The 19,294-nt window shown below is 40.2% G+C and overlaps 1 protein-coding gene and 1 long non-coding RNA gene across 3 annotated transcripts in view; one reads left to right on the top strand and one right to left on the bottom strand.

Moving 5' to 3' along the window:
- Positions 1–19,294, bottom strand: part of LOC105509798 — a 342,021-nt gene that overhangs the window by 239,928 nt on the left and 82,799 nt on the right. The window lies entirely within an intron of this gene.
- Positions 1–19,294, top strand: part of CHST9 (carbohydrate (N-acetylgalactosamine 4-0) sulfotransferase 9) — a 278,761-nt gene that overhangs the window by 232,616 nt on the left and 26,851 nt on the right. The window contains exon 5 of one of the 2 annotated variants that reach the window (XM_011939292.1): positions 11,968–12,005. The exons of the other annotated variant lie outside the window; for it this stretch is intronic. Coding sequence (XP_011794682.1) covers positions 11,968–12,005 — 38 coding nt within the window. The remainder of the gene's footprint in view (positions 1–11,967; positions 12,006–19,294) is intronic. 2 annotated transcript variants of the gene reach the window in all.

The raw sequence follows: 19,294 nt of genomic DNA, 5'->3' as shown, positions 1-19,294 counted from the left end.
GCTAATTTTTGTGTTTTTGGTAGAGACAGGGTTTCACCATGTTGGCCAGGCTGGTCTTGAACTCCTGACCTCGTGATTCACCCACCTCAGCCTCCCAAAGTTCTGGGATTACAGGTGCGAGCCACCACACCTGGCCCTATAATTATATATTTTAATTTATTGGAATTTTACTAGCTCAAGGGAAGAGGTAATTTTTTTCTCATATTTAAATGGCTCTAACTCACAGAAATGAACTATGTGGCTCCTGAGTCTGCCTGATCCTCAACTGACTGCCTAACATCAGTCACTGGAAGACTGCCCTGTTACCTTCTAAATCAGTCCTTGCTTTATCCTTCAGTCCCCCAGCAGCTGAGCTCCTGCCTTCTTGCCTGAGTTGTACATGACGTGGTACCCAAGTCCCTCCAAAGCATGGATGTGTTCCTTACCACCAGTAGTCACCTGTCTCTTCCTTATTTGGACAGATGTCACGAATGCTGGACTCCCTCTGACCTTTTGCCAAGGAAACTTGTATCTAGCCTGTCTTGTCATCCCCAAACACACCCCAAGTTTGTGTCTTGGGTTCTTCTCCAGTGCCTGGGCTCTCAAGTTCAACCTGCACTTGTGTTGTCCAGCCTACCCAAGGCTTCCTTGCTACACACACTGCACAAAGCAATTAAAAGAAAGTGTGTATATTTACCATAGCTGTGCCCAAACAATTTTAGTAAATAGTTTAGTGGAAAAATGGTAGAAATTTGGGTAAATTCAAACTAAAAGGACAAGTATATTGTGGTTAATTATCAGGAAAATTGCAAATCATAATCTTGTAAGTTATCTAGAATTAACTCTCAGTCTTTCACTTCAGTTCCCATAATTTGGAGTACACTATATCCCTAATACAGAACTATGATGCTATAGATGTGTAAAATTAAAAACAACAACAACAGAATTTTGGTATAATTACTGTTATTGAGATGCTTAAACATATTAGAAAGTCAACTGGGAATGAATATAAAAAGGGCTGCTATTGCAAACAAAGCATTTGATATGGTCCAGAATTCATCAGCAGCCAAACTCAAGCCCTAATATCATCCATCTAATGATTTTTAACCCAAGCACCTTTTCTTTCATGAGCAAAACAGGGCCAGAAGCAGCTGCCCTCAATATGTTGGAGGATAGTGCAAGACTTCACTCACTGAGATCAATATATATATTGAACACTCTAGGTGTTCAATGCATATATTTATGGAATCACTGATAGTGGTCTCAGTATCACTGAGCTGGGTCCTTAGGGTACAATAAACAAAATGACTGTAGTCCCTGGCCTCAAGAAGCGTATATTATAGAATAGAAAACAAGCAAAAAAGTAACCAGACCTACAAAGAAAATAATTGCAAGTAGTGGTAAGTTCTATGGAAAGAAACAAATAATAGGTTGAGATCAGGAATCACAAGAAGAGATGGGGTGACCAGGGAAGAACTCCTGAGATCTTAATATTAAAGTGAGACTTGAAAAATATGAAAGAAACAAGACAACAGCATGTGCAAAAGACCAGAGGCCAAAAAGGACCAGAAATGAACATAAGACCAGAGTAGATGGAGGGTAGAAAGGAAGGGAAACAGACAGCAAGGTGAGGTTGCAGAGGTGGTGGGCAAGAAACAGATGGTGCAAGGCCTGCAAGATGTAGAAAGGAACTTGGAGAGAGCCAGAGTGGCATCTGGAAGACCCCAGAAAGCTAACATCATAATCCAGGGGAGAGATGTTGATGAGCTCAACAAATTGGGGGCTGTGGTTAGACAGCATGCATTGTAGATATATTCTGAAGATGCTGAGACACTGTCCTGCTACCCATGAACTTCTTTGAGTCCCTGTTCCCCACCCTGTCATTGGCCCCTTGAGCTATCTCCTGGTCCTGTGCCTTTTCATAAGCAATGGCTACCTTTCTGTGCTTGTTTGAGAGGTAAGGACAGGGCCCCAGTTTACTGAATGACCAAATCTGCCCTGTTTCAGATCACCATACTGGACCTCTTTCCCAAATTCTCAGGTTCCTTCTTAAAATACTCTTTGATGGGGAAAAAGGAGGGATGTGATACTCCAGAACACCACAGTTCTGGAATATGAAATTACTCTACATGTGCAGATATATAATGAGCATATTTACACCCCAGGAAACAGGAATAGATTCATAATCTCATCTTCTTTTCCTTGCCCAATTTCAAGACTTCACATGTGGCACCTTCAAAACAGTTCAAGCACCCCTACAGAAGGGGTCATGCTAAATGTAGGTTATAGTACAGGAAGAGACAATGTCACGGAAAGTGGGGAACAGAGCCAACCAGTTCTTTGAGAGAAAGGACCAGGCTAATTGGGAGCAATGGTCTTGTTCACAGTTGAGTCTCCAGAACTTAGTACCCATCTATATATGACACCTAGCAGCTGATCAAACAGTATTTGTTGGAATAAATGAATAAATAAAGTCAGGTACAACTCTTTCTAATCTTTATTCCCTGTATTCATTTGTTACCAATTTCTCTCAAACGTTACTTCAACAGGCTGTCTTTGATTTTCTTCATCTTCCTTCTCATTTCTACCTCCCTTGTCTAGGCCCCAAGCCATCACTTAGTTTATGCACCCCACCAATGCCTCCTAGATATTCTCCAACTTCTCCCCCTACTCTGAACAATTTATTTACCAGTTTAATCTTCCTTTATAACCCACCTCTGCTGAAAAAAATCATAATTGCCCCCCAAATTGTCTACTGCTTTAAACATAAAGCAATTGACCCAGACCTGCCTGGGCAAGGCTGTTTCCCTCTAAACCCTCTCCCCTAGTTAGGGGAGTCATCACCATCATTCTTCCCAACTTCTATCCACTTTTGAAGACCTAATTCAAATTCCACTTTCTAATTATTCTGATTCCTGTTACCAAGACAGGTCCTATCTCTGAACTTATTTTTAAGTTCTTAAACTCACCATATCTCTAGAATTTGCTCAAACATGCAAAAGAGATATCCAATAGATAGTACAATACGGATACTTAGATATCCATATCCAAGAGATATTCTTGAACTCCATGAGGTAAAAGGCTAACAATAAATCAATTAAAATCATGGTCCCTGGTTGTTCATGACATATTTCTGCATGAGTTAAAAGGGAGTATAGCAGTGATTAATGGCAGCATACCTCTTGGAAACCTACTCGCTCCCCAAGACCAATCATATTGGTTGTTCCCCTCTGTGTGCCCACAGCTTGTTATCCATAACTCTATGAAAACACTTCTCAGGAGGCACTACAGTTTATCTTCACTTATCTCTCTCTGCCACCTGACCCTCACCTCTTTGAGGGCAAGCACCCTGCTGTATCATCTTTGCATGCCCAGCACTTAGGAGGTATCTGACACAGTGAAGGTATTATATTTTTTGGAATGAATACACTGTAGTATAAGACATTAAACTTACATTTTTAGTTAAGTTAGAGAAAATGACTACACATCTAATGAGTCTGTAGTTTTGAGGGACTAGTAACTTACCCAGAGAAGCCTACATCCAAGAAATTATTTCACACATTAGAGCCTATGGTTCAAAATAAACTTTCACAAGGTGGTAAAAGATACACCCAGGTATGAAGTGCTGCTGGATGGACTGGTCCTCCAGAGTTTATACCAATTGTCAGAGCCCCAAGTGACTGTTCATTGCAGGAAGTAAAAGCTATGGTGCAAAGGCAGTCTCTATGTACAAAATCCCCACCATAAAAAATTGTTGAGGTCCCAATTGCTCAAGAGTCCTACCTGCCTGAGGACATAGATAAATTGTTGAGGTCCCAACTGCTCAAGAGTCCTACCTGCCTGAGGACATAGTTGGTGGAGTTGAGATCCACAATGGGGATTGTGAAGTAAAGGTTTCCAACACGCTGGAAAGCCGACTGGCTCTCAGGCCAGCAGATGATGCCAGAAGTCCAGGGAGCCTTGTTTGGTGCAAATGCCAACAGGAAGTTTGTGGACTAAGCTTTTGGGAGGTGAAGTCCATCCCTAGCTCTCCTGCTATGACTTCACCTCCCAATTCCACTGCTGTGACGTGGAAGCTTCTGATATTTGAAGAAACAAGAATGTCTAAGTGGCTTCCTCTTTGCTGTTCCAGTATTGCTCTGTCTTTATTAGTGGATGCCCCTCTGTCACTAATGTCCTTGCCTAATTACTAACAATGGGAGAGAGTCTCATGTAATACGATCAGGAGCCCACCTCTAGTTTATCTCAAAGTAGCACAGCTCCAGTTGGTTCTGCAGCATTCGGTGATGGGAGCAGATGGTGGCTGCATGCACTTCACCAAGTGTCCTGCCTAGAGGATGCTCTGGCTCCCAGCAACCTAGTCTGGAGGTGATGCGTGTGGTGTTCTCTGCCCTGAAGTCTCCGCTCTTGAGGTTTAAGACACACGTGGCACATCATTCCTTCCAGCAGTAGTAGCTTCACTGTTACTGTCTGGGCCTAGAAATTTCCCTCATCTATAAATGAGATTTTAAAATCTAAGCCATGAATATGCTTTATTTATTAAAACAAAAGATTTGTGTTGATTTAATTGTAATTTCTTATGTAAGGCACTACAAATTTATGGTTTGAGAGAGTAAAGTTCCTACTGAGATACCTAGAAAAGAAGTATTTTCCAAATCCCTTTGACAAAAAAAAAAAAAAAGACTTTGAGCTACAGATAGATTCTTGCAGATCTATGCACGGCTACAGAAGGTCTATTAGCCTCGTGCCATTTTCCATGTTTTCTGTGTGTTGGCATTTTTCTGAAATGCAGAATCATAGCTGCTCTTAGTTTCTCAAAGGAGCCTGTTACCTAAAAGAGGTTCAGAACCACTGCTTTAAACTGTTTAGGCAGCAAAAGAACTTTCCCTAGAGTTTTAGTCAGTTTGAGGTGATTAATCAAACAACTTACAATGAGAAGAATTAGTGAGTCTTACTGCAGAGTTTGGAGAATTTGAGGCAGTTGTCCTGGAATTATAAATCTTAGAGAAATAGGTCTTTCCCCACCCATGTTGATGATGGTGGGTTGAGGCTGTTTCTACAAATGTTATTCCTGAAGCTCATGAATGCGACAGAAGTGTCTCAACACCAACTTCATCATAAGATGAGCCAACAATGTCCATAACCTCCCTCTGCAGTTTATTCTGCTTTGTTTTGTGAAGACATAATGAGATTAAAATTTAAGAAATCTGGGAGAATTCTCCACTTAATCTGCCAGTCAGACAACCTTGTCAAATGTTTTTATTTTTTCCCCTTCTAATCCTCTAACCAAAAGCTGGAGGGACAAGACTGAAATATGAGACAAAAAAGACTAGTTTTATCCTGAAAGTCAGCTTTAAAAAAAATTTGTTTCAATAAGTTTTGCAGAACAGGTGGTTCTTGGTAACATGGATAAGTTCTTTAGTCGTAATTCTGAGATTTTGGTGTACTCATCACCTCAGCAGTGTACAAGCTACCCCATTGTAGTCTTTAATCCCTCACCCCTCTTCAACTCTTCCCCCTGAGTCCCTAAAGTCCATTACATCATTCTTACACCTTTGTGTCCCCATAGCTTAGCTCCCACTTATAAATGAGAACATGTGATATTTGGTTTTCCATTCCTGAGTTACTTCACTTAGGATAATGGCCTCTAGCTCCATCCAAGTTGTTGCAAATGCCATTGTTTCGTTCCATTTTATGGCTGAGTAGTATTCCATGGTGTATATATACCACATTTTCTTTATCCACTTATTGGTTGATGGGCATTTAGGTTAGTTCTACATTTTTGCAATTGTGAATTGTGCTGCTGTAAACCTGCGTGTTCATGTGTCTTTTTTGCATAATGAAAGTTTGCTTTTCTATGTCTTAAGAGTAGCTACGTTGTTCCTTAGAATGCTGGCCTCCCTTTCACCCATAGACTATGAAAATTTGGACAAGTTTCTGCATGTATTTGAGCCCTGGTCACATAATCTTTAAAAACATAGAAGGAATAGTCTCTACTTTTCAGGGTAGTTCCAAGGACGTAATAATGTCTGTGGGGCATGTTGCCTTGGCCCAGGACACAGCAGTTCCTCAGCAGCAGTGTGCTTCCTCCCTGTCCCTTGAGGAACAGCTGAGAAAAAGCATGAGAACTTGTCTGAATTCATTTCCTTTTGCTGCTGTAACAAATTACCAAAAGCTTTGTGGCTTAAAACAAAACAAATTTGTGCATCTTACCATTCTAAAGGCCAGAGTTCAGATGGGCCTCATCAGACTAAAATCAGGGTATCAGCAAGGCTGTGTTCCTTTGCGGGGCTCTAGGAGTCATCCATGTCCTTCCCTTTTCCAGCTTCCAGAGGTTGCCCACAGACCTTGGCTCATAGCCCCCTTCAGCAATGGCATCACTCCAACCCCTGCTGCTACTGCCACCTTGCCTTCTCTCTGCTGTAAACTCTCCTGCCCCTTTATTATAAGGATTCTTATGATTACACTGGATGTGTCCAGATAAGCTTCCCATCCCCAGATCCTTAACTGAACCACATCTGCAAAGTCGCTTTGTCCTGAAATGTCCCGTATCCACAGGCTGATCAGGATGTGGACATGTTGGGGACCATTATTCAATCTGCCATAATTGTCATGTCAGCTTCTGTAACCTACAGATATCTTCCTCTTTATTATAGGCACAAGCCTCACTTATTAACTTCTTCTTCATTTTTTTTCCTTCTCCCATTGCATCTTATTTATTTATTTATTTTTCAGACCGGGTCTCGCTATGTTTCCAAGACTGGTCTTGAACTCGAGGGCTCAAGCACTCCTCCCACCTCAGTCTCTTGAGTAGCTGGGACTACAGGCACATGCAACCACACCCAGCTAATTAAAAAAAATTAGAGATGAGGTCTTGCTGTGTTCTCATTGTATCTTTAATAATGCTATCATCTGCCAGATTCCCTAATAAAAACCTGAGGGTTGCCCTTGCTTCCTGCTCCTGTTTTTCCCACATTCAATCAATCTCCAGAACCTACCTCAGAAATGCCACCTGCTCCTGGCATCCCTCCCTTCCCATTCTCACTGCCTGGGCTCAAGCCCTCACCCCTCCTGTCTGGACACAGCACATGCTCATTGCTGTCTTCACCACCCGCCTCTACTACCCCTTAAACCCATCTCCATACCACCACTCAACTCATCTTTCCCAAGAACTGCTTTGGCCACCTCATCCTCATCTGAAAGACCTTTGCTGGCCTCCTTCTGCCTGCAAAGCCTCCAATATCATCCCAAATCACAACCTCCCAAGGCTGTCCTCCTTCCCTCTTCCCACATTCCATCTCCGCACCTGCTAAAGTGTATGCGTGTATTACATAAGCCACTCAGAACTTCTCACAATTCACCCCCACACACCCTACTCTTGCCTGCCTCTGAGATTTCTTTACTCGTTCTGCCCCAACTAACTGGAGTGCCCTTCTCTTATCCTTTATCTGCAAAATTCATTCTTGTTTCATTCAATCCTCACAAATCTGAGAGTGGGTGGATATTGTTAATCCTTTGCTACAGATAGGCAAACAAGTCAGAGCATTAAAGTAACTAGCCCCAGTTCAAACACCTAGTAATTGTCAGAGCTGCTGTTAGATACCGGCTGTCATTTAGTCCATTTTCTAGAGTTGAGTAGGCTGCTGCATCATTAGGGTGTGCATATTTTACTGTTTGGCTCTTATTTGTCTCTTCAATTTCTGCAGCTTTCCCTTGGTCCCAAAGGAAACAAAACTAAGGTTTTGTAATGGTGCTGCCACCCCTGACACCCTAAGGAGTTGGTGTTTCAGTTGCCAACCAGAGTTGAGTGGTCTTTTAAAAATGCAAATCTGTGCATGATATATATTTTTTTAACTTTAAGTTCTGGGATACATGTGCAGAACATGCAGGTTTGTTACACAGCTATACATATGTCATGGTGGTTTGCTGCACCCATCAACCCATCATCTACATTAGATATTTCTCCTAATGCTATCCCTCCCCTATTCCCCCACTCCCTGACAGGCCTCAGTGTGTGATGTTCCCCTCCCTGTGCCCATGTGTTCTCACTGTTCAACTCCCACTTATAAGTGAGAATATGTGGTGTTTGGTTTTCTGTTTCTGTGTTAGTTTGCTGAGAGTGATGGTTTCCAGCTTCATCCATGTCCCTGCAAAAGACATGAACTCATCCTTTTTTATGACTGCATAGTATTCCATGGTGTATATGTGCCACATTTTATTTTTCCAGTCTATCATTGATGGGCATTTAGGTTGGTTCCAAGTCTTTGCTATTGTGAACAGTGCTGCAATAAACATACGTGTGCATGTGTCTTTATAGTAGAATGATTTATGATCCTTTGGGGATATATCCAGTAATGGGATTGCTGACTTAAATGGTATTTCTGGTTCTAGGTCTTTGAGGAGTTGCCACACTGTCTTCCACAATGGTTGAACTAATTTACACTCCCATCGACAATGTAAAAGCGTTTCTATTTCTTCACATCCTCACCAGCATCTGTTGTTTCCTGACTTTTTAATGAGTGCCATTCTAACTGGCGTGAGATGGTATCTCATTGTGGTTTTGATTTGCATTTCTCTAATGACCAGTGATGATGAGCTTTTCTCATATGTTTGCTGGCTGCATAAATGTCTTCAAAAAGTGTCTGTTCATATCCTTTGCCCACTTTTTGATGGGATTTTTTTTCTTATACATTTGTTTAAGTGCTTTGTAGATTTTAGATATTAGCCCTTTGTCAGATGGATAGATTGCAAACATTTTCTCCTGTTCTCTAGTTCACTCTGGTGATAGTTTCTTTTACTGTGCAGAAGCTCTTTAGTTTAATTAGGTCCCATTTTTCAATTTTGGCTTTTGTTGCCATTGCTTTTGGTGCTTTAGTCATGAATTCACAAGCATCCCTATACACCAATAATAGACAGAGAGCCAAATCATGAGTGAACTCCCATTCACAACTGCTACAAAGAAAATAAAACACCTAGGCATACAACTTATAAGGGATGTGAAGGACCTCTTCAAGGAGAACTGCAAACCACTGCTCAAGGAAATACGAGAGGACATGAACAAATGGAAAAACATTCCATGCCCATTGATAGGAAGAATCAATATCATGAAAATGGCCATACTGCCCAAAGTAATTTATAGATTCAATGCTATCCCCATCAAACTACCATTGACTTTCTTCACAGAATTAGAAAAAAACTACTTTAAATTTCATATGGAACCAAAAAAGAGCCCGTATAGCCAAGACAATCCTAAGCAAAAAGAACAAAGCTGGAGACATCGTGCTACCTGACTTCCAACTGCACTACAAGGCTACAGTAACCAAAACAGCATGATACTGGTACCAAAACAGATATATAGACCCATGGAACATAACAGAGCCCTCAGAAATAACACCACACATCTACAACCATCTGATCTTTGACAAACCTGACAAAAAAAAGCAATGGGGAAAGGATTCCCTGTTTAATAAATAGTGTTGGGAAAACTGGCTAGCCGTATGCAGAAAACAGAAACTGGACCCCTTCCTTACACCTTATACAAATATTAAATCAAGATGGATTAAAGACTTAAACATAAGATCTAAAACCATAAACCCTAGAAGAAAACCTAGGCAATACCATTCAGGACATAGGCCGTGCATGCTATTCTGATGTCACTACCCATGCACTGGCCTGAATCCCCTTAATGGCCAATTTCCCACTGCTCTTCAGAGGATCTTACATTTCCCAAAAATGGTTTACCTGAATTCTTTGCAGGGTTTCCTGCCTACCTGTGTAGCTTCCCTCACACTATGCCCTGCTCACCTCTCCACACCTGCCATGCTGGCCTCCTTTCTATCCTTGAATCCACTATGCTCCCTCCTATCACATGGCCCTTGTCATGTTCTTCCTTCTACCTGAATGTTCTTCCCCCTCTTTTTGGTCAAATTGACTCCTTTATCATCTTTCAGGCTTTGACTGAAGCATCACTTCCTTGGGGAGCCCACATTTAAACACCAGTGGTCTGTAATTTAAAAGGCCAAGCTTTTCCCACAAACCATGTTGTCTCTTCTTTAAACACTCTGCATATAAACTGACAAAAGAAATCTAAAACATATCAAGAGTATCTGATTGAGCATTGCCCTTGCAAAAATGAAGAAAATTGATTCTTATTATCTGGTGAGTCTAAGACTGGCCCTAGGCATCAGACATTTCCTAACAATGACACCATCAAATAGCCCACTCTGAACATCATCATTCAATTTCCCCTATACTTCTTACACTTCTACTGTATCTCATATGGCATCTAGCTTGGTACTGAATACTTAACAAAATGTTTAAGTATACTTATTATTGGTTGACTTCTTGACCAGTAAGTTTCAATTGAGACATCTTTTTTTTTGAAAACGGTTTGGCAGTTTCTCAAACAATTAAACCTACAACTATTATATAACCCAGCAATGTCACTTCTGGACATTTATTTCAGAGAAATGAAGATGTATGTTCACATAATAACCTGTACACAAATGTTTATAGCAGCTTTATTCATCATAGTCAAAACTTAGAAACACAAGTATACATATGTAACAAACCTGCATGTTATGCACATAAAGTATAATAAAAAAAAATAAAATAAAAAATAAAATAAAAATCAGTAACAAACAAACAAAAAAAAAACTTAGAAACTACCAAGATATCCTTCAATGAGTAAATGGCTAAACAAACTTTGGCACATCCATACCATAGAATACATCAAAAATAAAAAGAAACCCACCATGTTGACACACACAGCAACCTGGATGAATCTCCAGAGAAGTACGCCACTTGCAAAAAGCCAGTCCTTAAAGGCTGTATGCTTTATGATTCATTTGTATAACATTCTTGAAATGACAAAATGACAGAAATGGAAAACAGACTAGTGGTTACCAGGGTTTAAGGAGAGCATGCAGGTGGAGGGGAAGTGATGTAGCTATAGTGGACAAAAAGGGAGATACTTGTGGTAAGGAAATACTCTTTACTTTGACTGTATCAATATTAACACCCTGGTTGTAACATTGTACTATAGCTTTTCAAGATGTTACCATTAGGGGAACTGGGTAAAAGGTACAAGAAATCTCTCTGCATTATTTCTTACAACTACATGTGACTCAACAGTTATTTCAATTAAAATTAAAGTTTATTTTTTTAAAAGAGATACATTTAATAAAATGTTTGTGAACACTGAGGTGTTCACAAACACGTAACAACTGTGATGCCACTAAATGTCTTCTTTCTTTTCTTTTCTCATGGTTTTTTATTTATTATTACTAAGGATTTTATTTTCCTCTTTTTAAGACATACATAACATTGATCACTTTCAGGCTATTTTCATAATGACTGAGAAATATATTATATTAGAATCCTTATTTTTTATGCCCCTTGGTTGCCTGTCATGTATTACTGTGAATGTTTTTCATCCTGATCAAGATACAATTTATAGAACTGTTGGTTTGTACTTGAATCTCTGGCAATACCATAGCAACAAAGTATAATAAGGCCTTTATCACTCCCCATGTAAGAAATGTTTTTTGAAGTAGCACTTCTGCCCCGCCACCTCAAATCTCCTTGTCTGGTTCTCAAGGTTCTCAGAGCTTAGTATTAGTATTATACTTCAATAGGTTGTTATTGTTTGGAAAACTTTGTTTTGACTGGCTGTTGTTCAAATTTCTCTTCAGTACTTTTCATCTCTTCATCATTTCTCTGCGAAAATTTAATACATTCTGCTGGTATCACCCTTATTAGATTTCCATTCCATTTTCTGTTATCTTTGCCTAACACAGTTTATTTAGGTTTTAACTTTTTTCCGCCAGTTATTGAAGTGGTTGTAAAAGTCCACATTGTGATAGAAATCCTTGCTCAGAGAGTCCACGACCGCTTTGGAAGTGTTTACTGTAAACAGAGCAGGATCAGTACCACATTTTATTCATTTTCATGCTTTAATGTAAAAATTCTTTTTGCTTTCTCTTTCAGTGAGTACAGAAAAAATCCAGGAACATATCACCAACCAGGTATTCTCTCACTTCTCATAAACTCTAATATAGAATTTTGTTTCAAATGTTAATAACTAAACATGTGTAAATGTAAAAAAGGCGGTGGGTAATGTTAGTTGTTAGTTATGAGCAATATATATGTTACTGGTTCTGGGGGAAAAAACATTTGGTCATATGTAGATGATCATGCACTTTCTTTGTCTTCTCCCAAGCCAAGTCCTTCCCTACCACATCCTACCCAAACAGGAAACAGTAGACTAATGAGACTCTGCCAGTTCTAACTTGCAAGTATCTCTCTGACCTTATTGTGACCTCTGCATTGATACTATCATGGCAGCAAATAGATATTTCCATCTGCTTTTCCCTTAACTAAGGTTACTCTCCATGATTTTCTCAGGTTTTCATTCAGTCAGCTCAAAGTCACTGCCTCCCAAACAGCTAAGAACTGGCCCCCTATACACCACAAGTTGATCTTCCATTCTGGTCTTTTGTTTCTACTCACAGTTGACCAGCATCTTCCTGTTTGCATCACGGTTTTCTTATCCCATCTTCTTACTGATCTATTTTTGTATTTCTACGTAGATGGTGTCCTTCTATAGAACTGTTTTAGGAGCTTGAGACCTGCAGCCACACAAACAAACCAAGGGAGGCCTTCCCCAAAAGCACATCTTGCCCCACCCCACCTACTTTTCCCCAGGCCAGCTTAGCTACAGTTTCTCCAAACCCTGCCTGTGCCACTAGACTCAGAGAATGCAGACATTGACCTGTGGGAAAATATGCTTGGGTTTCACCCATAGGTACAAATTTCCATATCTTCTTCCTTTTTTCCTTTCAATGGCATAAATTACAACTCACCCTTACGAAAGAGAAGGGTGGTAAATCTACGTTTATACCAATTAAAAGTGCATTTTTCAACCTTCTAAGTGCACTCCAAAAGAAATTCCAATTTTAGTTCCTATTGTCAGTCCATCCCAATAAAGTTCTAGTTTCACCCAATCTGTGCCAGATGCCCTGTAACTCATCAAGCTTTCAAAATTGTCAACCCATTTGGCTAATATACTATTTTTCAAATTCAGTAGCCAAAATTTAATCAGGTGCCATTTTGTTTTTGAGTACTATTGTACATGTTGACTTCTAGTAGCAACTCTCTTAATACTTGAAAATGCCATCATTGTGAAATAGCAAAATCAATTGGCCATTTCAAATAGTTCATTTGCCTTTTGAACATAGTTTCTTTCTTTTTTTTTTTTAGATGGAGTCTCGCTCTGTCACCAGGCTGGAATGCAGTGCCACAATCTCGGCTAACTGCAACCTCCACCTCCCAGGTTCAAGCGATTCTCCTGCCTCAGCCTCCCAAGTAGCTGTGACTACAGGCATGTGCCACCACGCCCAGCTAACTTTTGTATTTCTAGTAGAGACCAGGTTTCCCCATGTTGGCCAGGATGGTCTCGATCTCTTGACCTCATGATCCACCTGCCTCAGCCTCTTGCTGGGATTACAGGCGTGAGCCACCGCACAGGCCCTTAGTTTCTTTATTATTGTATTTTAAATTGTTTGTATGTACTCAAGTGGTTTGGTGAGGCTCAGCAACAGTTAGCCAGTAAAGTTTACTGCTGCTATTTTTATTTATTTAAATCATATGGAATACTTGACCTGTTTTCCTTATAAATGTAACAACTTACCTGTTTCCCTTATTAACAACCTAAAGCAGTTGGTCAAAAAATATACTAAGGTTACTTCTGATGGGTAGATTTTCATCTCCTGTTTTTGCTTCTTTTACATTTAGCAAAACTAACAAAATATGTAGACACCAAAATAGAATGCCACGTATTTACTCATAATCTTAAATATTGATCTGATGCCAGATAAAATTATAATGGTTTCGGTCTCAATAAGAGAGTGAAATTCTTTAGATTTTAACTGAAGAGGGAAAGGTCTTAATATTTTAATTATGTAGTTATTCTCAGAACAGATCATTATCTCGTTCAGTCATTGCTTATATTTCTAATCCTACAATGAAATTTCTATTCATTCTTCTCCTAAGTAGAGAAGTGCTCTCCATTCTCAAGAATGATACACTGGCAATACAATTCAAAAAGGTATCTTATACCTCTAGTTTATATAAACTCTGGCAAAAAGTAAAGAAATAAAGTCACCTTCTTTATCAAATCACTATGCCACCAAAATAGTTTGGCTCTTGAAAAACATTTTTGAAAACCCACTTTAGATAATCAATACAGCATTTTTTATCAGAAAGAAAGGCAAAATGGAGCACTGCTGAGTGTTAATCTTGCCCCTAAATCCTTCCCACTAGGCACTATAGATTGTGTAATTAAATTGAAATTGAAAACTGAGTCTTCCCGCACCCCCACCCCACCCCGCCCACATCAGGCAAGCTATGAGTTGTGCACCAACGTGAGAAATCAGGAGCGGAGCGGAAGCGCTAGCCTGCTGGCTAATATCCAGCCTGTGCTTTTAGCCCATGGCTATTTTACCACACCTGAGCTCTGAGAACAAACAACTATTTGAGTCCTCTGGAGGGAACGCTGGATTCTTTCCTGTGCATTTCACTGGGGAAATTAGTATGCTTTTTAAAAGTAACTTGTTAACGCAGCTTGTTTACCAGAAGAGGACAAAAATGAGCAGTGAACTGCTTGGTAGCCTGTTCTAGAATGAGATGAATGCATGACCCAATTTTTTTTTTCAGCTGTCTCTTTGGCAGTTCCTTGCTGCAATCATTTCCTATCTGAAAAATGTTACTTGTAGAGATGAAATTTTCTATAGGTTTTCTAAATAATTTTTACGATACTAGATGAAAGATAACACTTTAAAATATTACCAAAAATGCTTTCAAAATAAAATTAAAACATGGTCAGCATAAGGATGGGAAAACTGAATGTAAATTCTTAATTGAATTTTTGGAAACTGCCTTATTATATAAAAGACAATTTAAACCTTTTATGTTTATGCCTTTTTATATAGCAGATAATTGAAACCCTCAGTGAATTAATACCTTGTGTTTGTGCCGCTAGATGACAAAGAGGGACACTGAATATGGGGCTCTGTTTCTGGTGCAGAGGATGTCTGTGTTGTGGAGAACGTTCATAGGCAGGCGCTCTCTATGAGAAATGCTTGCCCTCACTGACGACCCAGTGCAGAGAGAGGCAACACCAGCGCAGGCCCTTACAGCTCTGTATTTGGTCTCTAGGGCTGCCATAACAAAGTACCATGAAGACGTGCCTTAAAACAACAGAAATGTGTTGTCTCACATCCAAAAGAGGGTGTCAGCAAGGCCCTGCTCTCTCTGAAACCTGTAGGGAAGGAGCCTTCCTTGCTCTTTTTATCTTCCAGTGCTTGCCAGCAATCCTTGACATTCCTTGGCTTACAGCCGCATCACTCCACTCTCTGCCCCTGTGGACACATGGCTGCCCTCCCGTTGTGTCCCTCCCCTTATAAGAATCCCAGCCATCTTGGCTTAGGGCCTTCCCTCAGTGACCTTCTCTTAACTTAATCGCAGTGGCAAAGACCCTATAATCAAATAGGGTTGTATTCTTAGGTACTAGGAGTTAGGACTTCAACATATCTGTTTGGGGGACATAATTTGACCCATAACAAGCTGGAAACCTCAGAGTCATCCTCAACTCCATCTCTCCCTCTGAGCACTGGGCACTTCTGATGGGATCTCCTGTTGACCTCTCCCAACCAGCTCCTCACCTCCACATAACCCCTGTTTCATCCATGCCCTTGTCTCATTTCCTCAGTGATTTCTTGAGGCTCTCCTGTTAGCCTCACCACCTTTCTGTTCATCTTCCATTCTGCTGCAGTTTGCAGTAGTTTGCAGTTTTAAAATATCATCTTGCTGAGAAATAAAAACTAAGTAGAAAAACCTCCTCATTCCTTGTTAACAGTAATTTTAACCCTAACTGGGTGTTATAGTCACCCCCTGAAACTTGTTAGCACAGATCCTGAGACCCCATCTCCAATTCTAACCCCAAGACATTCTGGGTCAGTAGCTCTAGACTTGGGTTAACACACAGCACAACCCTCAGACCAGACCAAGAAAGGTCACAGGCTTTAGGAGTCTCCAAGCATCACAAAAACAGCCATGCAAAGACAGATTTTTCTTTTTCTCAGCCTCATGTTTTAAAGTTTCATGACCAATTGAGAGCTCACAAAATGTGGAAAGGAACATAGCAGCTGAACTGGATCATCTGGGCAAATGGGACAGACAATAAAAGAGTGAAATTCCCTTATTGAGAGAGGTGGGGCTGTGTGGGTCCTGTGAAATCAAAGAAAGAAGGGATGCCTTAGTTTGTAGATAGCCACCCAATAGCCCCTGAAGTGGGAGGACATATAGGCAGACTGTGTTCCCCGGCTAACTGTACTTCCACCATCCCCTCTGCTTGGGGAGGGGGTGTGGAGTGGGTGAGTATAGTTTCAGCTGGTGCTTAGAACTCCCGGTAATCTGGAACCAGAAAAGGAAAACATGAGGTAGGAGAACATGTTCTCTTCAGTAACCACAAGACCTGGACTGAGTCATTTCCATTCTTGATGGGGACAGATGCAGGCCCTGCCTACGAGTCCCCAGGCTAAGTCCAGGGTCCATGCTGTTCCCCCTGCTGAAGTTCCAAGTTCTCTGATTGGTTAATCAGAGACCCCTAGTGTAGGACAGCCTTGAGGGACAGCAGGGCTCCTTAAGTCTCCTAGTCCCAGAGCAGTCCCTTGGATGGGAACAAGGACCAGGTCTTGGGTGTAGCTTCCCTTAACACTTCGAAATAGTTCCGCATATAGTATGTAGACCTCCATTCATGCTCTTGCTCTAGGCCCCACAAATGTTGGGAACGATCCTGCTCAGACATTTGCAATTTCAAAAACTCAATATGTGATTCTGATGGAAAGCCATAAAATACATTTCTAACCTTTGAGTATGAAATACAAAGCCTTGGGATCTTGTACTCCTTTGGAGAGGATTCTCCCCACCTTCGTAGACTTATTTCCCATTCTACTCCTTTATTTAAAACTATTGGTTCTTTCTAAAACTATTTCATCAGCATAATAATCCCCTTCTCTGCATGTACAAAATTTACTCATATAAGACCTAACTCAAATATTACCTTTTCCATGAAGCTTTCCTTTATCACATAGCCAAGAATAAGCTCACTCTCTTCCATGACCCCATTTTATTTTCTCTGCCCTTTTGCTACAGATATTTTCTACCCTATAGTCTAATCATTTATATCACAACAGGATTTTTGAGACTACCTAGCATTGCCGTAAAGAAAAGAGATCATGTTTAGTTCATTTCTGTGTCCACCGTTGGGCCTTGCATATCATAAGAACTCAATCAACTGCTGGTGGAATGTAAATTCTTCAGATCACTAAATTCTTATTCTAGTAGCTAGAGGAGCTGCTAAATTTAAACAGTCTACTCCCTATACACCGGAATGTTCAAACTTGCTGTGTCATTGATTCTTATAAGGCAGGAACAAGGTATCATTCCTTCCCCTCCCAGGTAAGGATTCTAAACCAAAAACAGAACAAGCCAAGACTGCACATGGTTATTATGAATAATGGTCACACAGTCAGGAAATGAAAGAATCGAAGGACAAGGAGATCCAGGTCTTCTTTTTATCTGTATGTCCATATCATATTGCCTGCAGAACGTTAAATGTTTTGCCCGGTTCAAGACTTCAGCTCCCAATTCTTTCCCCTAATGTAAGCATGGCAGTGCCACTCACTGATGACTTTTCAGTGTAGTGTGAACTTTAGAACTTCTAAATTTAAAGTGGGATTGCATTACCTTGCACTATTCTTGTCAAAATGGCCATGCACTCAAGGAGACAATTTTGACTTAAAGATAGTTTCTCTTTGCAAGTTTGGCACTAATGGAGCTAGTAAAGATCCCACATGTCCCTAATTCCCTTTTAAGATTACCTTCAGAATTGAGAGAGTTGCACTTTTAGAAAAGCTATCCAATTTACGAGTCTTTTTCAAAATCCTGAAAGAAGGACTGAAAGGATCGAAAAGTGGTGACACTAATGGTGGTTAACAAAGAAGAATTTACAAAAGATGTCTTTTTTAAAGGTCAGATGGCTTCTACCTAGAAAATACTTCATTGTAAATGTCAAAGTGCTGGGCTTTGCCTCTTTAATTGGAAGCCAAGAAAGTTAAAATGTGAAGGGTACCTGTGGAAAGGTATTTAGATTGACAAGACAAAGCAAGGCTGAGAATATGGCCCTCAGATGTTTTAAAAGCATGACCACCAAGAAGAAAATAGTGGTTGGAATAAACACTGTGAGAACCATTCACCGTCAAATATGCAGATAGCTCTCACTCAAGCACTCAATGATTCTGAATAATTGCCATCAATAATTATGCTAATCACTCAGTGCTCCATATCTCATGTTTTGTCACAACAACCCTGTGAGGACCAGGATTTTAATCTCCACTTTATACAGGTGGAAACTCAGGCTTGAAATCAGGTTTAGTAATTTTTCAGGTCCTGCCACATTTAGCACAACATTAGTAATAATAATGGTTAGCATTATTATTAAATGCCCAATGAGCTTTTTGTGTTTAGGCATTATGCTAAATTTTACATTAAATTATCTCTCTTAAACCTCACAGCAGTGACCCTGCGAAGTAGGAACAAATCAAAAGATTAATCTTAATGAGGTGACTTAATTTGTCTAAAATCATGCATCCATAGTGGTCATGCCAGGATTAAGTAAGGCAATCCAGCGCTCTCTACAGTGTGAGCAATGGCCACTATTCTGGGAGGCTTTAAATGTCTTTCTTTACTGGCACTCAGCTGGTGAGTGACAGATCTCGAATGTGAATCCAGGTGTATCTCATTCTGAATTCCTTTCTCTCCACCATTATACTACACTCCCACCTCTTCTGGAAGTTGTTCTATTAATTAAGTGATCTCACTTATGACCATCCTAATTAACCCCCCAATTCGGACATTAATCCTGAAGCAGTCTGTTTTGAGACCCTGGCATACAGATTTTTATGATGTGGCATGTCTTTTTTTCCAAGTGTTTTAACAATGAAGATGAGCATACACATACTCCGGGATCACTGTTGAGCAGTAAATTAATTTTTTAATTAAATAAGTGAAAAATCAAGTGAATCTGGTCTAAGAGAAAACTATTTGTCACCTGAAAAGAGATTAAAAACTCGGGAAAAAAGTATACATTGGCATAATCTGTTGCCCACTGCCAGTTTTCCTTGGCAGAGCCCAGGCAGAAATATCATGGAAATAAAATGAGAATTTGAAGTAAAAACCTTTATTTTCACTCACT

Source organism: Colobus angolensis, unplaced genomic scaffold, assembly GCF_000951035.1.
Source record: "Colobus angolensis palliatus isolate OR3802 unplaced genomic scaffold, Cang.pa_1.0 Scaffold18, whole genome shotgun sequence".
NCBI lineage: Eukaryota > Metazoa > Chordata > Mammalia > Primates > Cercopithecidae > Colobus > Colobus angolensis.
This window is presented reverse-complemented; position numbering and strand designations above follow the sequence as displayed.